The sequence below is a fragment of the Lemur catta genome, chromosome 1 (genome assembly GCF_020740605.2).
Source record: "Lemur catta isolate mLemCat1 chromosome 1, mLemCat1.pri, whole genome shotgun sequence".
Taxonomy (NCBI): Eukaryota; Metazoa; Chordata; class Mammalia; order Primates; family Lemuridae; genus Lemur; species Lemur catta.
Window position 1 is genome coordinate 224,992,716 of NC_059128.1, and position 22,468 is coordinate 225,015,183.

Sequence of the window (22,468 nt, forward strand, 5' to 3'; positions counted from 1 at the left end):
GTTCTCTTAATATTGAGTTTTGAGAATTTTTTTTTAATATTCTGGATACAAGCCCTTTATCAGACATATGATTTGTAAAGATTTTCTTCCAGTTTGTCTTTTAATTTGTTTAAGTGTCTTTCAAAAAGAAGACATGTCTAATTTTGATGAAGTCCAATTTACCAATTTGTTCTTTATGGATCATGATTTTGTTATTTTATTTAAGAAAATTTCCCCTCACTAAGGCCCCAAAAGGCTTTCTCCTGTGTCTAAACTTCTAGAAGTTTAGAGTTTTAGTTTTTACATTTAGGCCTATGATCCATTTTGAGTTAATTTTGGAATATAGTAGGATGTATTGATTGAATTTTATTTTTTTACAAGTGGACATTTGATTGTTCCAGCATCATTTGTTGAAAAGACTGTCCTTTCTTCACTGACTTTCCTTTGTATCTTTATTGAAAATCAGTTGTCCATAGATGTGTGGATCTATTTCTGGATTCTCCATTCTGTCTCACTGATGTGTTTGTTTATCTTGACACCAATACGCATTACTTTGATTACTATAGCTTTTTATTAAATCTTGAAATCAGAGAATATTCTCCAACTTTTTTCTCTTTCAATGTTGTTTGGCTAATTTAGGTCCTTTGAATTTCCATATGAATTTTTGAATCAGTTTGCCAATTTCTACAAAAACTCTTTTGGGATTTTGATTGGGATTGTATTAAATCTATAGATCAAATTGTGCAGAATTGACTTCTTACCAATGTTGTCTTTTGACCTATGAACCCATTTATTTAGGTTTTCTTTGATTTCTCTCAATAATTTTTTTATATTTTTCAATATAGGTCTTTCAGATCCTTTATCATTATATCTAAGTATTTTATATTTTTATGCTATTGGACATGTTTTTTTAATTTCACTTTCCAGTTGTTTGTTGCTAATACATAGAAAGATTAATATAGTTGATTTTGGTATGCTGATCTTGTATGCTGCAACCTTGCTAAATTACATATTAGTTCTAGCAGCTATTTTGTAGATTTTATCAGATTTTCTACATAAATAATCATATAATCTGTGAATAAAGATAGTTTCTTTCCAAGCTCTTGTCTAATGGCACTAGCTAGAAACAATAGTACAATCTTGAACAGAAGCAGTGACAGTAGATATCTTTGTATTATTCTTGATCTTATGGGGAAAACATTCAATCTTTCAAAACTAAGCATGATGTTAGCTGTAGTTTCATTTTAGATGCCATTTATCCAGTTGGGGAAGTTCTATTTTATTCTACTTTATTCTGAGAGTTTTTATCAAGAATTTATGTTGGGTTTTGTCAAATGCTTTTTCTGTATCTATTAAGATGATCATATGGTTTTTATTTTTTAGTTTATTCACATGGTGGATTATGTTAAATGATTTTAGGATGTCAAACCAACCCTGCATTCCTGAGATAAACTCTACTTGGTCATGATTTATTATCCTTGTCATGTATTATTGCATTCATTTTTGTAAAAATTTTGTTTGGCATTTGTATATTCATGTTCGTAATGAATATGCTCTGTAGTTTTTTTTTTTCCGTAATATCTTTTTCTAGGCAGCGTTCCCTGAGTTTTCCTTTCTGAACTGAAGGGACTCACTACTGGTGGACAGTAATTCTCAAAGTTCCTTATTTTCAACCTCTAATTGGGCTAGTTTTTTCTGAATCTTACAACATTGGTCATCATCCACCAGAACTGCTTTCCTAATCACTTCTCCCATTTCACAGATGCTGTCAGTCTGACTCAGTTTCTGCAGCATGAGACGGTGAGCTTTCAGGACTCGTTCAGCATCCATGGCTTTTTTAGCAACCATTAACTGCAATATCTGTTTCTGATACTTGTTCATGCTGAGTTCCAAAGCATCCTGGTGTTCCTCCAAGGAAACTCACAGTTGTCTGTTTTTCTGCTGCAAGTCGCTAATCTGTATGTTCTCTTGGGACAGTAGAATGTGAGGTTTGTATTTGGATATGACCTTCATATTGGATGCATCTTCTTGATATTGGTCCAGAAGCACAATCCCCGCCTCCCGATGGCTGTCACCTGCCGGCACAGGGCCTCAGACTGATCCACTGACGACTCTCCAACAGCGTCTTGGCATCTGTCAGAGTCTTTTCAGTGGTGGAGCTCGTAACGGCAGCACAACCCCTGTCCCACCAGTGGTCTTAATTTCCTGTGTAGATCTGCAATTTTATCTGATATAATTTTCCTTTTGCCCAAAGGATATCTAACATTCTAGTGTGGGTGTGCTAGTGCTGAATTCTTTCAGCTTTCAGCTTTTGATTATCTGAAAAAGTCTTTGCTTTGCCTTTGTTTCTGAAAGATATATTGCTGGGTATAGAATTCTAGATTGAGGTTTTCTTTTTTTCTTTCAGTACTTTGAAGATGTTCCTTCACTGTCTTCTTACTTGGCCTTGTATCTGATGAGAAGTCTGATGTCTTTCTTATCTTTGTTGCTCTACATATAATGTGTCCTTTTTCACTGTTTGAAGATTTTCTCTTTATCTGGTTTTGAACAGTTTGGTTAGGCCAACTGATTTGTTTTTATTTTACAAACACCTTGAATCATGTAACTGGTTGTACTTCTTTCTTTTACTGGTTGCCAAAAGCTCAGATCCATACTTCTACCCTGATTAATGAATGCTGTACACACTCCTCACCTGAGCCTTTATCATAATTCTCCTTATTTTCTCTCCTTCCTGATATTTTTCAAGGTTTTAATCCTGTCACAATATATATTTTTTTTTATTTTATTTTTGTAGTACAAAAGTAATACATTCTCTTTATATTAAGTCAAATACACACAGTCCCCCACTTACAATAGTTTGACTTAAAATTTTTCAGCTTTACAGTGGTGCAAAAGCAATGTGTATATTATAGAAACCATACTTCAACTATGTAGACCACCATTCTGTTTTTCATTTTCAGTACAGTTCTGACCTTGACTCTTTTGCAGATTATCAAAGACCTGCAGTTGCTGGGGCTGGTGGCAGGCCTGGTGATGGCTGATGTGGTCCTGCTCGTGACCTGGGTGCTGACTGACCCCATCCAGTGCCTCCAGATCCTCAGTGTCAGCATGACGGTGAGGGGCCCAGTCCCTAGGGAATCTAATTCATGGACTGGACTGGCCTCTGTGGGTACTCAGGGGTCTTCCCTGAAACAAGAAGATAAAAGACTCTAGAGGAAGGAGAGTCAGCAGCTGGGGCTGCCATGAGCACCTTGCCAGGGTCTGCAGGGTGTGCTGCTGCACCCACTGCCCCTCCCGACCAAGTGTCTCTCTGTTGGCCTACACTGAGGTGTCAGCACACTGGGATCTGGTGGTTATCTCTGCTTGCACATTATCAATAATGGGAACTTTCCCCCATGAGCAGTTACATTCCCCTAATTGCTGAGAGGTAGAAATAGTCTTTGGAGGTGGTCTTTGGTGCCAGTCAGTCCTGGTTCAAATCCCAGCCCTGCCAAGCTCACCAGCCATGTGACCTTGGGAAAGTTATTTAACCTCTCCAAGTCTCTGTTTCCTCAAGGTAAAATGGAGATAATAATACTACCTATTTCACAGGGCTGTGATGAACATTAAGCGAAACAATGCAAGTAAAGGACTTAACTGTGCCCAGTACATAATGTTCAATTAATAGGAACTATTATATGTCTCCAGCCTCACAAGAAGCTGAGAAATACTAGGGAATCATGACATTGCAATGTTCATGTTTAAAGTTTCAACTGTTGGCAAACAGCAGGTCCATGATGAAATAGTTGGTAATTTTGCTGAGGCACTGATTTGAATCACTGTGGTAGCAGAGCACGAGACTGAGGGGTGAGCCCCACCGCCAGCAGGCATGCACACGTCAGCCCGACTTTGTCTTTTCCTCCAATTCATAGTCACTCTCATCTAGTCTCTGATGGAGTCACCCACATTTTACAGTTTTTAGGTCCTGAGGGGGAAATCATGTGCTGTAGGGAAGTTCATGCTCCAGGATGTTCACAGAGATCTGCTGTGTGTTCCTGGTAATTGTGGGCACCCTCAGTCCTAACTCGCCCTTCCTCCTAGGTGACAGGGAGAGATGTGTCCTGCTCTTTGACAGGCACCCAATTCTGTGCTTCCCGGTACTCCGATGTCTGGATTGCTCTCGTTTGGGGTTGCAAGGTAGGTAGCCACATCTCCCTGGGATGCAGTCTGTCACCAACAAAATGGATATGAAGAGGGAATCAGGAATTAATGAAGTGATGTCTGCAAAGAATCTTGAACTCCAAGGAGACCTCTGTTGATACATAAACCTCAAAGCCGTGACCCTTTTTATTTTTCTACTTTTGGTTTGAGGGGGCTCACTTTCCCAACTCTTTGGACTCCCTCGTTCAGTCCTTCCCCAAAACATCTGCAATTCTCACAGTTTCTCCCATTTCTTGATCAGGTTTTTTAATTGATTTAGCAATACCAGTTTTCTTCCCAGCTCCCCTGCAAGGGGAGTGCTGAGGAGACATTTGACCCAGCTTAATTTGTTCTCCTAAGTGCCCTTATTATGTGTGTTTCTTCAAGATTTGGGTCAAGGTATCCTGCTACCTTTCACCCACCTGACTTTCTTGCTCCAGTTGGAAGCAGTGCTGGCTCTGAGACACATGGCAACATTCACGGTGTCCTTTGAGGGCTTCCCACTGTCTCAAAGTGTCTCCCATACTGCACCAAATCTCCCATCATTAGGCTCATTTGTCTCTGTTAGATGGGGAGAAGTAGGATATTATTCCCAGAGGGTACAGGCTACCTGCACAGGTCACTAAGGAGGGTCATCAGAACAGGACAGAGAACTGTCTGAGGGGTACAGGGCAGGCCTGTTTCAATGAACAGGGCCAGCCCTACGTGGCAGGAGGCTGCCTGTTGACTATCAGGGCGGGGGGACTGACTGATCGACTGATGGCAGAGGAGGCAGCATTTTTGTAGAAATAGATCCCCTTTAGAGGTAAACTCGACCCACTCCACCACTAGGAAAGTCTTACAAGTGGCTGCTTCTGAGGAGCAGGCCTGGGGCTGGGCAGGGCTAGAGCAGGGAAATGTTGCTTCATAACTTACGTGCATAAGTTACTCTGATAGAAACGTTTTTATGAGACGACTCTAGGAAGTGAACAGCTCTTGATCACTAGTATGTTGCTAATGGTTAAGAAAATGAGCTTCAGAGTGTGACAGACAGACTAGGGTTTGGATTCTTACTCAGGTCCTTCCTAGCTGACCCTGAGCCTCACTGAATGAACCTCACTGAGCCTCAGTTCCCTCGTGGTAAAATGGGCATGAGGGTAATGCCCCTTCAGAGCTGCTCCAAGTTTCCAAAGAGTTCATGCCTGGTAAGGGTTTCAGCCACTCCTGGCCCCTAGCAAGAGCTCAATAAATGTTAGATATTATTATTACTGTTCTTTCCCCTGCCCCCAGGCAGTTCTGGAAAATACAGTGCCTCTCTTGCTTCCTGGAGTCCTCCCGTAGAAGAGCGTTTCCTCCCTGGCCCAGAGACCTAGCACGTCCTCCACAGCAACTCATTTTGTGACTCAACTTGATTTATTTTCTCCATTGCCTTTTATATACTCCCATTTCCATTTTATTTTACTGTAACATCTCTCTGCAGGACAAAGAAGGAAAAGAGTGCTGAGCATCAGGAAACTTCCTGAGCCAGACCCCATAGGCTCCCTGGCCAGTGAGGTGCTCCTGCAGAGGACCCCAATCTTCACCTTAAGTTCTGAGGCCCCCGCTGAGCCTGTCACCCCCCTGCCTCCCACTTCTCAGCAGTTAAGGCAAATGACACGCAAGAATCAGATAAGACTCACTCAAACATGAGCCATGGATGTGTAGAGACTTTATTCACACTTATTTCTCTTTCAACAAGAATTTTAATGGAATTAAAATCTTTAAGTGGAATCCTATTTGAACATTTCAAAATTGTAGAATTAATTTCATTCACATTTGATTACATTACTGATGATCCAGCTCTGCTGAATACGGCCTGATGGCGTCAGTTACCCAAAAGCCAGGCCCCACTGGCCTCCTGACTTATGTGTCCTCCATTTGCTGAAGATCTCAGGGTGGCCACATTTGGCCCTCAGGCCCCATTTGGGGACGAGGGCACCTGTAGGCATCTCTGCCATGCTCACTCCTTCCCTCCTGGCACAGCCATTTCTCCAAAAACTTATCTTTAGGGCCATCTCTGCAGGCGGAGTTGGCCAGGTTGTACGATTTCAGGGTCCCCAGCAGGTGTCCTGCTGATCCCTGACCTCACTTTCTTTGTTAGGTCTCCCTCTGAATACCAGGGTCCCCACCCCACCTGGTCGCCCATGGCGTCTTCACATTCTGTGTTATAAGCATGGACACGTGTGCGCTTACCTTAAATCTGCCTACCAGACTGGGTGCCTTGAAAGCCAGGACCATGGCGTATTCTTCTTTGTGGCACTGTTTTCTGCCCTACACCTTGTATGACACTTTGCACATAGAAAGGTGAACATATGGTGAACTTAGATATTGTGTATGATTCATTAAAGCTTCGATTTCTGAATAAATGCAGCTCCTCTGGGAGAGGCAGCACTTCAAGGTGCTGCGAGATATTTTCTCCTTAGTACAAATGAGAACGCTGAGAGCAGGTTTACATTCATGGGAGAGAGGAAAGAATAGGGCCCTGGGTTCCTTATGGTGGGGGCGGGGAATGTCACACAGAGGGTGAAAAGTATAGATGGGGCTTTTGCTGCCTGTGCCTGCCCCACAGTCTTGCCTAGGTCCCAGTCTGTCTTTGTTCTCCTCTTTATTCACCCTTCATCTCCTGTAAACACTCACTGGCACAAAGCCACTGCTAGCCTATAGACAGGCTTCGTGTAAATTAGAAAAAGGCATCCCTTCTAGGCAGATGCAATCTTACAGGTGCAGGGCTTGGCAAGCAGATGGTGCCTTTGGGTATATTAGAAAAAAGAGCCCCTTCCTTTGGGCACTGCCCCTGCCATGGCACGTGACTTGACAAGCAGACCACAGGTCAATTTCCACTTGCACGTCTCAGCTTTGTGCAGTGTGCAAAACTGCACAGTGGACGTGGGAGCTCTCACCACCAGCGGCAGTCTGTGCCCACTGCCCTCCTAGTGCACAACGGCCCTTTCTGTAGGGCTCCCACCCACCTGTATGATCTTGTGCCTTGTCCCAGAAGAGTCCTGTATGATGGCTGACTTGCCAATTTCTGATAAACTAATTCTCAGTGAAGGAAAGGAAAATAACATTTATGAAGTACCTGCTAGGTATAAGGGGCTGCCCTAAGGGTTCTCCTATGTGTTATCTTAGTAAATCTTCATAGCAACCTTAAAAGTAGGTATTATTACCCCAATTTTACAGAGGAGGAAATGTATTCCAGCCCTACTGCTGTTTAACCTGTTGTTCCACTCCTTTGAGCCTCTGGTTCTCCTCTCTGCCCAGGGTCTGCTCCTGCTGTATGGTGCCTACCTGGCTGGCCTGACTGACCACGTCAGCTCTCCTCCTGTGAACCAGTCCTTAACCATCATGGTTGGGGTCAACCTCCTGGTACTGGCCGCTGGGCTGCTTTTTGTGGTCACCAGATACTTGCACTCCTGGCCCAACCTGGTCTTTGGACTCACGTCTGGAGGCATCTTTGTTTGCACAACCACAATCAACTGCTTCATCTTCATTCCCCAGGTATGCTCCAGGAAAAGTCTTGCAGGGCTGGTCCTCTTAGTCACTCCAGAGTTTTCACGGGGGACAAGAAGTTGCTCATTTTGTTTTCTACTGATAACCCCTCCATGCCATTTGTTGGAGCATCAGAAGGAAGGCAGAGGAACCTAGTGAGGCGGCCACCTCTGTCCTTCCTCACTGTCCTGGAGGAAGGCAGCTCTGCTCCCTGTCACAAGGCGGGCAGGCCAGAGTGGGCCAAGCAGTGGTGACAACCCCCATTTCCACCCTTCACACCCACCGTGCCTGTTCCTTGGGGGGCTGCATCGCAGACCTGCTTCTCCGCCCACCCTCCAGTCTGCTGCACTCATTCCCAAGCCCCCCTTCATGTCAATAATGTTATTTCTTTCACTAGTGTGGGAGTGAGGAACCTTTATGTCTTTCCAATTGGGGATTGCAGATTCACAGGGAAAAATGCGTTTGGAACTTTATGATTTAAAATGCTTTTCCTTTTTTCTTATTGGAAGAATGTTTATAGAGCATTCCTCTTCTTTTTACAACAAGGAGGAATAAAAACTAAATAAAAATATATTTAATATTATGGGGATTAAGAAAAAAATCAAATGAGGGGAGAAGCTAGTAGCAGGAATATCCAGACAGCAAAAAAGAAGGAAGATTCAGAGAGAAAGAAGACGGGATCCATAGGCTCAAAGGGGCAAATGAGCAGTAGTGTTCATGCCGTGCCCTAGGGACCACTGAGCCACAGATGCCTAAGTTAATGAACTTGGCATTAGGCACTTTCCTGTTTCCCTCCTAATTCTCCTTTTCTTCCCCCGGAGGCCTCCTTCACCCCACTCCTCCCTCAAGACCCCATCCTGATTCCCACTGCAGCTTCCAGTTCACTATGAATGATGTCCTCATGTCCTCATGAGGGAGCTAACTGATAATTTAAGTGTTGGCGGGTGGAGAGTTATGGTGTATTTTTTAAAGAGAGAGTATACTTTGGGGTGTGATGGTGTAACACAAGCATGGGCCCTTTACTCTTCTTCCTGTTCATAAATTCTCATTAAAATACTCAGTAGAATAAGTAATGATGAAAAAGTCTGCAGCAGCAGCACTAGAAACCAAGGATGGATATTGCCTCTGTGCCAGAAACTGGAGGAATTTTTGCCAAATCTTAATGTTGTAAGAACTGGAATGAAGGAAGCCACTGAGAGCTGAGGCTTATTTTTCTGGGATATAGCAGAAATGGGCTCTGAAAAGCAAGGACTGTTCCTCCCTAGGAGATGGGGATGGTGGGGACAAGTGGGCAGGGGCCTTTGGGGAAGGCCCTGTGGCCAACATTGTTGATTGTTAACCTCTTTGCCAATGCCTGTCTTCCATGCTTACCTCCACTAGGTAGATGGAAAAGCTAAACTGTTGCTTTGCCAGCCTCCCTAATAGCTAGCAGTGCCCATATGACACCATTGTGAACACTAGAGGTTTTCTGGGAGGCCTGTGAGAAAGCTTTTGCTTTCCTAAATAAAATGATTAGCGTGGCTGACATTGCCCCTTTTACCTTCTTCCTGCCTGGAATGTATGTGATACCTGGAGACATAGCAGCCTTCGTGTGCTCAAGAGGGAAAGACCAAGAGAATATAGTTACTATGCCAGGAGAATACAGATCTTCTCGTGTAAGACTATAAATTCAGGGGGAAAGGACCTGTGAAGGGAGTCTGCAGTTCACAAGAAAAGGGCCACAAATTTCTCATAATTCAGAGAAGCTGCCTTCCTCTGAAGTAGAAGTTTTTAGAAGATGTCTGATTTGTCTTGTCAATGGGATTCAGAAGATATTGCCCCTGTTCAACTAAAGCAAACCATCATGAACATAATCTTAGATAATGAAATATTGAATAAGGATGAAAAATATTGTATCAAATTTAAAGCCCCAAGAGAAGCACTGGATAGGCAATTAGACTCTGCAAAATATTGAATTCGTGAATTCATTTAAGGAAACAGAAAGCAAGAAAACAGATAGAAATGAGAGACTAGATAAGAAAATATGGAAAACATCTAGGGATACAATTGAAAGCTAATAGGAGTCTCTGAACGAGAACAGAATAATGTGGGGTAGACGTGATCCTCAAGGAACTATCAGAGGAACGCCTTCCTGATCTCAAACAAGACCAATGTCTGAAAATTAAGTGAATCAGTGACCTCCTCGATGTTGCCCTACTTACATCTCCTCTGTCCACCCTCCCTCTCACCACTGCCTCCTGGCATCCCAAGCCTCCCCCACACGACTTCTGCTTCCTCTGGTGTGTGAATCCTCAGCACCTAGGACAGGAGTGACATCCGGGCACTCCCATCTGCACACAAAAGTGCAGGATGAAGCACAGCTTGAAATCTGACTTCCAGGTTTGCGCTAAGCCACAAGCACCTGATCTGCTGGAATGGGAGTGGACAGGGAGTGACTGTGGGGTACAGGATCTGGGGGAGACAGACAGCATTGGCCATCTCTCCCCTTCTGTCTGGCTCCCCACCCCGGTTTCCTCCTAGCTTTCTTGAGCTTCCTTTCTCTTACCTGTCTTTCCTCTTCTATTTTCTCTCTCGTGCTTTTCTTCCCCCTCCTCTTGAATGAACTGACCACGATGTGAACAGAAAAAAACATATCTTATAGTCTACTGTATTTGATGCTTAGGAGGTAAATCCTTTTTCAAAATACAAAAGTAACTGAGGTTTGTCAGTTTCTTGTGCGTTCCTCTCAGGCTCAGAGGTCAGAAGGAATCTCCCTGTGAGACTTGCACTGTGTGTTCCCTGGACAGTAAGACAGCTGAGCACATTTGGAAAAGCGCGGGAGGGGGGCTGCGTGGCGCGAGGTGGGGGGAAGGGAGGTTTGCGGCCAGGTGGGCTTCCCTCCCCCGCGGAGCTTCCAGCCCGGACGCGACGGGAGGGGGTTGTGGAAGCAAAGGCACAGGTACCCCCAGGGGCGGCCAGGCGGCGCCAGAGAGCTGGGTGACATGGAGGACGTTACTAAAGAGGCAGGTGCACCACGAAGCATTCTGCACAGGCCCTCAGGAAATGCCCGAGTGTTTATGCCAAGCACTGGCAGGAGTCAGCCAGCCTCTGCTTTTGTGACCTGAATGTGACCCATCCTCCACCCCTCCACTTCCTCTGAGAGGCAGGCAGGTCCTGAGCTAGGACATTGTTTTCTCCAAACCCCGAAGTGTTTCATCTGCTCCTCCGTGAAGGCACTTGGGACTTTGTAGTCCGCCTCGTAGTTCTCTCTGTGCCCCAGCACCCCTGCTAGATCCGTGAGACTTTTAGAGGAAAGCTTCCTTCATTTGCTCAGGTATCCATCCGTCCATTTATTAACTGCTGGGAATGCAGCTTAAAGACGTGACCTCGCCTCTGGGTCTAGTGGGGAGCAGACGCGAAACGAGTTATAATGCGTGTTAAGTGCTTTGAGGAAGACATGTGACACGAGACTGAGGAAGACCCTCCCTGGAACTAGGTGACACCTTCTCAGCAAATGGGGTGTTTGAGCTCAGGCCTGAAGGAATAGTAGGAGTTCATTGAGCAGATGGGGGAAGGACAGGGGTGGGATTTCAGATGAGATAACATCATGACCAGAGGCAGAGAGGCCCCAGAGAGAATAGGGTGTGTTTGGAGCACAAACGGAAACTAGGGGAGAATGACAAGAGGAGAGAGGGCAGAGACGGGGAGCCTCTGAGGCCCTGGCGTGCCCTGTTAAAGACTCTGCATTTTATCCCACTGTATTGCTTTTCTATTGCTGCCATAATAAATTACCACATTTGGTGGCTTAAAATAATCGAAATTTGTTAACTTACAGTTGCAGAGGACAAAAATCTGAAATGTGACTTATTTGGCTAAAATCAAGAAGTCAGTAGATCAGTATTCCGTCTGGAGACTCCAGAACAGAATCTATTTCCTTGTTTTTTCCAGCTTCCAGAGGCCACCTGCATTCTTGGGCTCATTGTCCCTTCCTCCAACTTCTGAGCCAGCAGTGTGGCATATTCAAATCTTACTCTCTAACCTCTGTTTTTGTTGTCACATCCCCTTCTCTGATTCTAACCATCCCGCTTCCCTCTTGTGATTACACTGGGCCCACCTAGATAATCCAGACTCATTTCCCCATCTCAAAATCCTTAACTTGTTCCCATGTGCAAAGTTCCTTTTGCCATGTCAGGTAGCACATTCACACGTTCCAGGGATGAGGAGGCCAATGAACATCTTCGAGAGGCCATTATTCAGCCTACCATACCCACATAGCCTAGTGGCTGAGAAAGCCAGAATGTGTCTGTCCTTCTGAAGGGTCAAGTCTTGAGGACCAGCATCTTCACAAAGAACGAATTAAGGGAGGTGGGGCAGCTTTAGTCACAGAGTACCTGACTTGACTCCACCTGGCCAGCTTAGGCCCAAAAGCCCTGGAAGTACCCTTGTGCCAACGTTGGGCTGTTCTTCCAGCAGCCCTGCAGAGAGGCCTCAGACCGGCGGTGCTGGGGAAAAGAAAGGAAAAGCTGTACTGCTAAGGAAGCGGGGGTGTTGCTGAGCAGCAGCAGAAACACTGCAACACGGCCAGGGTCAGTGCTAGGAGAGTAACCCTAGTCCACTCCATCCACCAAGTCCAGAGAGTGACCGTGTGGTGTTGGCTCCACCGGTTCCTGAGTGGAGTGGTGAGCTGACAGCATCCTTCAGAAGGGAGGGCGCCTTCGAGAAGGGCATCTGAGAGGTGACATTCCTGGCCTCACCCAGCACAGTTCACACAGGCTCCTGACGCCATGAAGGACTCATGCTGTGTCAACAGAGGACCCAAGAGGACTTGGGTGAGAATGTGGTATTGAAATTGATGGCAAGACTTAGAATTCTATCTGAGACTTATGGAATTTGGGTTATACCCCATAGTCAGAGCTTAATAAATGTTTGATGAGTGAGCAAGGAAATTCCAGGTTCCTTTTGAGGCTACCCATAGACACCTCAGCATCATTTCTAGAACTAAGGTGCCAGAGTCCCCAGCCTCTGTCAGTAGGACATTTAGTTATGGGGATTTTTAAGGGAAAAAGAGAAGTCTCCACCACTGTGGCCCCCTCCGTCATTCACATCACTGGCATTCCCCAGGTAGAGACAGTGTCCCAAAGGCTCGGGAGGACGCCTGTGTGAGTGCTCTGTGTTCGGCTCCATCCCTGCTAAACTAAATCGGCCCACGCTTCCACGGATTGTTTCTCAAGACCAGTTTCTCCTGAAGAATCTTCCCGAGGACCCCCGCAGTGAGCAGTCTCTTTCTCAATCAACTGTGTGAGGACACGTGGTGGGGCACAGTGCCCCGGTTACAGCTGGGGCCCTGCTGCTAGCCCATGTGGTGAGCTTAGACAGCCACATTCCTCTTGGATCCTTCATTTGTCAAGGAAAAAAGAGGATCAGATCTCAGACCTAATGTTCTATCATATGTATTGACATTTGTGGTTCTCTGTTTGAGCCTTAATAATTGACTTGTGTTAGAAGTCCACCAGCAAGGAACTGGGGTTTCAATAGAAGTTACCACACCATTAGTGAACAAACGAAAAATAATTAAGCACAGCTAGACACAACTAGAAATGGTTTCATAGGAAACATACGGTGTTTAGATTACTTAACCCTGTGATAGCTCCCAAACGCTGGCTTTAGGATATGGCTCTGGAAGGATAGTTCAACTCTGGCTTTATCTGATCAATTTGGCAATGGGTAGGTAGATGGGCTAAGATTGTTCTATTTCATCTACCTGTCATCTTCCTTTGGTGTTTTCTAAAACTATCCAACCTTAACATTCTCTATACCTTCTGTCATCACTGTCTATGAGCTCTCCAGAGTACAGTACGTTCTGAGGAGAGAATAGCTTGTGCACATGTGTATCTGTGACAGTGTCATTCCCTGGTGTTTATGAGAAAGAGTGAGAGAATGTGCTTCTTGGTGTGTAATTAAATAAGTAACATGTGTTCTTTTATCTAATAGCTGAAGCAATGGAAGGCATTTGAAGAGGAAAATCAAACAATCAGATGCATGGCCAAATATTTCAGCACTCCCAGCAAAAGCTTCCATACCCAGTATGGTGAGGAACAGAACTGCCACCTGAGAGGAGAGAAAAGTTCCATGGAGAGGCTCCTCACGGAAGTAAGCTGCACCCCTGCCTGGTGGATTCTCTGCAAAGGACTTCAGTCGTGCATCGGTGGCCCCCAGATGCTCTCGTTGCTCTCATCCTCTTTTCCTCCCATCCTCCCACTTCCCTGAACAGCAAGCAAAGCCTCAGCCTTTCCCCAATGATCTGCATCATTCAGTGAACGGAGATCTATCCAGTCACTCCTGTGTGCAGGGCATTGTGCTAAGTGCTGGTGAACAAAAACTTAGTTCCTGCCCACATGAAGCCCACTGTTGAGTGGGGGAAACATAAACAGATAAATTGTGATTAGGAACATCTATATGGAACATAAACATGTAAATTATGAAGGAAAAAATCAGGGTGGTAAGGGCAAGGGAACCTAATATAAAGCAGTCAAAAAAGATTCTCTGAGCTGACGGCTGAAGGCTAAGTACAAAGTGGCCAGGCAAGGAGTACAGGGAAAAGCATTCCAAGAAGAGGGAAAAGCATTGTAGAGGCCCTGAGCTGCAGTGGACACTGGCTTCTGGGTGACACTCTCTTTACTTAGAGTAGTGCCTTCATGTCCAAGATCTTAGGGGACCCTGAGTCTCTTTCCCAGGTGCTGACTAGAGGTTTCAGTCATCCATCAGCCCAGTAAATCCAGACATATCTACAGATGGGGAAGGGGACTAACCGAGGGGGACTAACCAAGGGCTTCTGCATGGTCTTATAGCACCAAGGGGAGCCAGGCAGTCCCCCATTGTTCTTTCTTCTGTACTTGAGCCAGAATTGGCCCCTCTCCCAGACTTTGGCAGCGTTGTGCAGGCTTGAAGAAGCACGTGGAAAAGCTTGAGGGGTGCATTGACTCAGAATGAAGGCACAGGGCCCAGGGGAATTAGTCAGTATTTTGACACTAATTGAATTACATTCCATATTTTCTTCAGTTCAGAACATAGCTAAGTAGGTGCTATTTGGGAAACTGCTTTTTTGTAATGGGACTTCCACCTGGGTGTTAATAGTCCCTGGTGAGAGGATGGTGTGATGGGGACCTACGAAACATGACCGATGAAGGTACCTAGGTACCCAGTCTGCCTAGGTACCCACTGTCCCTGCCCTCTGGTTTCCCACAACGTCCCCTTGGTTCTGGACCTTTTTCAACTGTCAGAGCAATACCTCTCCATCTCTTCACTATGTATGAAGCATTTCAGGACATTATTTCAAAGCCAGATTTCTTCCCACCTGGCAAGGGAGTAGCATTGCCTTTGATGCTCTGTGAAATATCAAAGAAGCATTTTTTTTCCAGCTAAACAGGAGGCCAGAAACTTGGCTAGAACAGCCAGGATGGTTTTCATTCACGATCAGTTAATGTTGGAACAGCCAAGTGGACTGACTCTTTAGCCTTATGGTAATGTGCGACGTGCTTTTTGTACTTCTGCCATGCTGCCCTGCTTCCCACGCAGGGACTCAGTCTGCTCTATTCAAAGCGATGCTTTGAGTCTCCAGAGGAAGGGCCCTCAGTGAGTACAGATGCACAGGCAGTAAAAAGCTGACCTTCCCAGCACATGCTACACCTGGAACACCTTCCGCGGAACAGGCCTGAGAACCAGCAGCCAGTCCCAGGACCCCGGGGCAGGCCTAGAGGGGATCCAGTAGCTGCGTCCCCAGCTCCAGTGCTGCCCAGCAGATAAACACAAATGTCTCTCCAGCCTCAGTATGTGCACAAACCCTGACACCAGCTCACAGTTTGCAGTTCCCTCTTGTGCAGCCCCTCTGCCACCCATGCCCTTCCTCTTACTTTCCCATGGTCTGGGCTGTCCATCTTCTCATTCTAGCCTCTCTTGCCCCTATGGCCAAGGGTCCCGTGGAAGCTGTTTGGGGTGGCATCTGTCACTGACTGCCCTGTCAGAGTGAAGGCCAGCAGACAGGCCACTCTGTAGCCAAGGAAACCCACCCATTACTTTTCTTCTTTGAACCATAGAAACAAGACGTTGATTCCATTTCTGCTTACGGCCTGCACCCTATGAAACCCGCCAGTGGTCATTTTGCTTCCCCCAATGTGCCCAAAGTAATCATTAGTAAGCTCATTGCAATGCAGCTGCCACGGTAGGTCGGATTTTGGTCTCACAAAGGCAGTGCCTCACACCACACCTCTAATTAGTATGCAGCCATGGAGAAAACAGTCCCACTTCCTTTTCTGGAAGAAGGGAAATTGACTGTTTAGGTTGACATTTCTAAGTCTGCCAGCAGCCAGCTTCAGATGTTGGTTTGCTGGGAGAAAAATATTCTTCCCAACTCGGTGTTTATGCTGTTTTTCTATACTCAAAGGAGTTTGTGGATGAAGCACAAAAATGCAGTACTCTGATTTTGCCCGCTGGAGTGTTTGTCATCAGCTGATGGCCTCTTCCTAACTCTGTGAGGCAATCGAGGCCTGCAGAAGCCAGCATGAGGCTGTGCAGGGTGGGCTTCAGGAGGAGAGACTAGGGGAGGAGGAGGGACTTGGGGTCCCTCCTGTGCAGCCGTCACAGTCACCCCTATGAGATCCTCAGAGAGAGAGAGCGCGAGCACAGCCCAGGTATCCTGAAGAGGCCCAGTGTCTCCTGTTACTCATCCACGCTGCTCCTAGCGAGTCCTTGAGTCATCTGCACTCACCCAGCAACGCCCAGCCCTTACCTCTCTGCAGCGGGGGAGCACAGGCATGCAGGTGCTCAGCTGAAAGTCCCTTCCGCCTTATTCATCCGTCACTCACTGATGCTGGACTCTCTCCTGATGGTAAAAGAAGTAGGCTTAAACCAGGGTGAAACTGGGAATACTGACTATCAGAAAATCAATCCCCTTGCTGCTCATACGTGGGGAGCAGTGGGTCTGTCTGGGAAGTTGCTAGTCAGAATATTGGACTATTTTACTGAAGTTACTGACTGCTCCCTTAAAGGATCATTTCTGGGCAACTCTCCCATGTAAAACACTTGAGAAGAAACCACAGGTTCAATCCATAGGCAGCTTGTATTAGTTATCCTAAAAGGGGAATATCCTTTTGTTTCTAGGGCATCGTTAACGTATCACTATGTCCAAATGGTCATCTTCAGCTTCTACAGGGCGTGGCAGCAAAGAGGCAGCATTTTGGTGTTCAACAAGACTTCCTAGAACATATGCTTATATTTTTGCCGTCCCAAAACCCTTAACGCCATGTCATTTGCCCCAAGAGCAGCTGTTCCCCTTGAAGATCTCATCCCTGCTCCTCCGCCTTTGAGTATAAGAAATTTCCAAAGGTGGACATGCGGTCTGAGCCAGAGAATCAGCTGCTGCATGAAGGAAAGATGTCCAGCTTCAGTCATTCCCTGTACACCCATTGCCAACACTCCCTTTCCTACTTGTGCCCCAGAATCTTGCAGTTAGGACAGATGTGTCTCTGCAGCTGTCACCTGCCAGCCCTCCCCGGCACAGCCTGTTGATCAGCTGACCTGTGCAGCAGGTAAGCAGTTCAGTAGCAGAACTGCCCCAGCCTCATTCATCTCCTGGGCTCCATTCTAAGTCTGCTGAATCAAGCTATCAGGGACTTAGTCCTAACAATATATAATTTTTCAAAGTTTCTCCAATAGTTCTGATGCATGCACTTCTTCAGGAGATACTGACAGTTGATATTGGCACATGTTAGCTTTGGCCTCTCACCCCCAGAGGTCCAGCCTAGGAAGGTGATGACACCGACTGAGATTCTCTTTGGCCCCTCCTGCCTCCAGTCTTACGTGTTTGGCCCAGGAACCTCCACTCTTCTCCCTGCTCTTTCCATTTTCTAGGCTGTTTAGCGAGAGGCAAAATACTTGTTTCCCCATTTGTTCCTCCCTTGGGATGTGCTTCAAATTCGTCTGTATTTTGCAAAAGTGTGATAAACCCGGAGTTGGACCACCACAAACATTATTCAGGCTGGTGTCTTGCAGAAGGACCTGACCCCCTGAGTTCTGGGGAAGGGTGGGGGGGTGCACCCCAGCAGCTAGGCTGTGACTTCTCCGTCCTCAGACAATGCTGCACAGCCTGGGGATACAAGGGGAGATGAAGACAACACCAATAACTGGTGGCTGTTTATTGAGCCTCATCCATGCAGTTATTGTGCATATCAACTCATTTCACCTGAGGAAGGTACCGCCTCAGAGCCTGAGGCCACCAGCCAATACATTGGAAGAACTGGAATTTAAACCAAGGTCTTCTGAAGCCACACTTTCTCCACCCTGGGAGGCAGTATGGAACCCTCATCAGCATGTTTTGTTGATGTTTTTACTTTTATTTTACAGAAAAATGCTGTGATTGAAAGCCTGCAGGAACAAGTAAACAATGCCAAAGAGAAGCTAGTGAGGCTGATGTCTGCTGAGTGCAACTATGACCTCCCAGGGTGGGCTGCCCCACCTGCCTCCTCCCGGAGCAAGGACGTCCAGACGGCATCCTCTGCCCAGCGGCCTTTGGAATGCCCCGCTGGCTCTCGGAATGATGCCGGCGTGGCTGCCCAGGACTCCCAGCGTAGCTCAGTGCCCTCCCTAGGTGTGCAAAGCCTTGAGGGGCCTGAGAAAGACACCAGCCCCTCCCCAGGACAGCAGGAGAAGATGTCTGACTTGAAAGACTTTTCTGATCATTTAGACTCAGGTTGTAGCCAGAAGCTACAGGCTGAGCAAAGCCGGAATATGGAAAGAGGAGAGCAGGCACCCATGGCCCCCAGCCATAGTCTCCTCCAAGGTAGAGGGGGCTCTGATACCCAGAGACAGAGGCCGCTGGAGAACTCAGAGGAGCCCCCACGGCGGCTGTCAAGGGTCAATTCAGTGATCAGGGAGAAACTTCAGGAAGTCTTACAAGATCTGGGCCTGGGTCCTGAGGCTCCGCTCCCCTCATCCCCGTCTCGTCCCCAGCAGCCCTGGAAGAGCAGTGCTGCCTTCAGCCCCCAGAAGATGCCCCTCTGCAAGGAGCTGGGCTTCAGCCCGTACATGGTTAGGAGAAGGCGGGCGGCTCGGCAGGCTTGCTCACGCCCTCCTGGCTCTGGACCCTCCTATGCGGGGCGTCAGGCAAACAGGGCTGTTTCTGGGGCACACAGTGGGCTGAATGTGCAGAATGGGGACAGCCCCAGGCTGGCCCCCCAAACTGCTGATTGCAGGGTTCCAAGACCCTCTTGCAGGAAGCCTTCTCTATTTTCAGGTCCTCAAGACAGGCCAAGCACCCTGGAGGGCAACAAACAAAGCCAGACAGATCCCCAGGGGGCTGAAGGGAATGATGTGGCCTTTCCTTACCAGCCTTCTGAGTCTGGCCGGGCACAAAGTCCTGCTGCCCCACGGCCATCCAGAGCCTCGCCAGACTTGCCTGAGCAGTGGCAGCTGCGATCCCCAGCATCCCTAGGCTGTCCCTCCCTGTCTTCTCAGTACGACTATTTTGACACTGAGTCCAGCAGCTCAGATGAGTTCTTCTGCCGCTGCCACCGGCCCTACTGTGAAATCTGCTTCCAGAGCTCCTCTGACTCTAGTGACACATCAGACACTGACCCCGAGCCTGCCAGGGGGCTGGCTTCCTGGGAAAAGCTGTGGGCCCGCTCCAAGCCCATCGTGAACTTCAAAGATGACTTGAAACCCACACTGGTGTGAAGGGCAGCAGAGCTAGTCCGGAGACAGAGGTTAGTGCGGGAGAAGCCATGAGAAGGCCCGCAGGCGGACAGCCAGTTTCTGGTCTTCAGGGAACAGACCAGTGCCCTGCATTCAGCCAGCCCGTAACGTGTTTCAGCTGTGCCCCGGCTATGCTCGCTGTGTTGCTGAGAGCACTCCTTGATCTATAAAAAGAAGGGTATTGCCTGTCTTGTTACTACCTCACAGCATTACTGTAAAAGACTCCAGTTGAGTGACTATAAAAGATACTGACTCCTTAGATGAAAGGTGCTAAATGAACACATAGGGTTTTCCATCCGGGTCAGCCTGCATTCTACAAAACTATTAATATGTACCAGCTGGGTGGCTGGATGGACAGATAGATGGGGAGATGGATGGGAAATTTCTGCAAAACCTGAGTTGTGGGGTCCAACTGGCCTGTTGGTGGACAGACCTGCCAGGAAGATAAGGCTCCTACGTCCTGGAAGGTGGTGGTTTTGTTTCTGCTGAAGGTTGTGAACAGCACCACCCTGAGATTCCGGCTTCTGGCCAGACTCAGCTCAGAGCCACCGCTACACCGCTATTTCTTCTTCACGTCTTTCCACTATTACGTCACCTCACCGTTATCCCCGAGACAGCGAGATTTCCAGGCACCCACAGGCTACCCAGATCCCTCTCCTGGGCTCAGATGTGCCTGAGACCCAGGCTGTGCCCTGGTCCCATGGCCCATCCCTTTGACTCTCCCGGCGGTGCAGTTCTGTGCTGGGGGAAGGGCATCCCAGCAGTCTCTGGTGGGGCAGAGGACGCCTTATTGTTCAAGAGGTGCTTTGGGTGCCACTGGGATTACGTGACTACCAACAGACACATAAACCTGGAAGCCAGATGGGGAAACCAGAAAGAAGAAATGGGGGCAAGAAGGCAGGACAGAAAAGAGGGTTTGAACGTCTAACTTGAGTCTGGCACAGTACTTGGCTATATCAAATTTCAGTGATTCATTATGATACCTCTGTGAAGTAGACACTCATTTTTACAGATGGGGAGTATGAGGCTCAGAGGAAGGACAGAACTTCCCTCAATGGCACACTGCTGGAGAGTAGCCCATGGAGGACTTACACACAGCTCCTCGGACTCCAAGGTGGATTTCCTTGGGGACACAGCTCCTCACTCTTTCTGGGAGTGGCAGAAGAGGCTTGGCAGTGGCAAGGCGAGGCCAGACAATAAAGCAGCAGATGAGAACTGCAGCCCAGGATGACAAAACCGGTTTTTCTCCTCTGGGAAGCAGGCCTCTACTTTCCCACTGCCACCACTGCCACCGGGGCACACCCGCACCTGGTGTGTGCGGTGAAGGGAGCCAGGGAGCTGGTGAAGAGAACTCAGCAGCTGCCAAAGCCACAGGGAGAGCACAGCAGGGTCCACTTTGCTTGCTGCTGAGCTGGTTGTCATGAACAGGCTGTCCCCTGTCCCCAGTCCCATGTGTGCATCTGTGGGTGTGCACTTGTTTGTGTGAAGGAGTTTGGGCCTCGTTAGGTACGCTCAGAGGGGGCATTTGGCTGTAAATGTCTTATAAATTCATCATGGACTCTCAGGGCTGCTGCCACCCCATGATTCTCCAGCCACTGGACCAGAGGCCCCCCTGGTAGCACAGCTTCTTCTATCATCTGCTTTCAAATATGAATTTCATAATTTATTCTGTGTGTGGATTTGTAGTTTGTTCTGTGTTTGCTGTCCAGGTGGTACCTTAATAAAAGAGAAATGACTCCCAAGGCAAATCTCTTCTGAAATTTTAGTCTTGGGCTAGGGAGGAAGGGCCCAGAGAAGACTGAACCACCCAAAGGAGGGGAAGCACAGAAGCCATCAGAGTTGCTGCTGCGTTCCCCTGGGTTCCAAGTGTATCTTTTACCAAACTTCCATTTGTAACAGATTATTCTGTGGTCTCCCTGTGTAGCATCTTATCCCAGAAACACTCCCCCTACTGGATACAGGAAACACTGGAGACCCTGGACTCTTCCCACCCCCAGGAGTCCTGTATCTGGGCTTCCCTTCCTTCAGCTCCCTGCCCCCAGGTATGACACCACTAGCAGCCTACTGTCCATTAATACACACCCTGAAGGCTCTAAACCTGGAAATCCTTCTTGGCTTCTCACACTGCCTCTAGACCTTCAGTCCCACCATCCCAACCCTTCTACTACCTCCATCCTTTTACTAGAATTTCTTTCCCCACTTCATGCACCTTGTGAATTAGTTATCCTTCAAGACTCAGTTGGAGCATACGTCCTCTCTTCAGCCTTTCCCGAACATCCCCAGATAAAATTGACAGATCCTCTAGTTAAATGAGGAAGAATGTTTTGGGGTTCATATTTTGGACTCGGCTGTATGGAGCCTTCTGTCATCCATTTGACCTAGAATGACTTTGTAACCCTTGCCAGACCTGGTTGAAAAGGTGGAGAATGTACCCTGAATATTCCTTATTTATCATTTGGTTTGAAAAGTATACGCCAAACATCCTGGCTGCCTGCCCCAAAATATTGTCTCCAAATCTATTGTTTAATCTGTGTACCAGTCCTCTCCAGCTCCTTTCCTAAATCTTGTACCTAAGACCAGCTAATCCAGTGATGAGATTCTTAAAGAGCTGAGTGTGCAAGAGCTGTGGCATGCTCTTGGTTGTCATACTCTTGAGGAAAGGGCAGTAAATTGTGCAAAGGAATCCAAGAGAAGTAAATATTGCCTCTGCTGCATCATCCAGGCTATACAAGTATCTGTTGGTACTAAGGTGTGGCATGGAGCCAGGCCTGACTCTGACCCCAGTATATGTTCTCTGCTGATTGAAAATGTTGGGGTTAGAGGTGTCCATCCTGATCCCAAAGTCTTTTCCTGTCGCCTGGCCTGTCCCAACCCCTCTTTCCTAAAGGATCAACTTGGCCTTCTTGGACTTCAAAGAGGAGAAAAAAGCATCAGATATAAGAGGACTGTTTTTGTTTTTGTTCTTTTAATTTTTTTTTTTTTTTGAGACAGAGTCTCACTCTTTTGCCCAGGCTAGAGTGCCGTGGTGTCAGCCTAGCTCACAGCAACCTCAAACTCCTGGGCTCAAACGATCCTCCTG

General features: G+C 47.2%; 1 protein-coding gene and 1 pseudogene across 2 annotated transcripts in view; one reads left to right on the top strand and one right to left on the bottom strand.

Moving 5' to 3' along the window:
• The window catches only part of GPR156 (G protein-coupled receptor 156), a 56,669-nt gene extending 37,158 nt beyond the window's left edge, over positions 1-19,511 (top strand). The window contains exons 5-9 of one of the 2 annotated variants that reach the window (XM_045556961.1): positions 2,968-3,093; positions 4,060-4,155; positions 7,438-7,674; positions 13,636-13,794; positions 18,043-19,511. In XM_045556961.1, coding sequence (XP_045412917.1) covers positions 2,968-3,093; positions 4,060-4,155; positions 7,438-7,674; positions 13,636-13,794; positions 18,043-19,371 — 1,947 coding nt within the window. In that variant the 3' untranslated portion in view covers positions 19,372-19,511. The remainder of the gene's footprint in view (positions 1-2,967; positions 3,094-4,059; positions 4,156-7,437; positions 7,675-13,635; positions 13,795-18,042) is intronic. The other variant, XM_045556968.1, reaches the window with a different exon arrangement.
• Positions 1,567-2,631, bottom strand: LOC123643274 (annotated as a pseudogene).
• Positions 19,512-22,468: the final 2,957 nt, after the last annotated feature.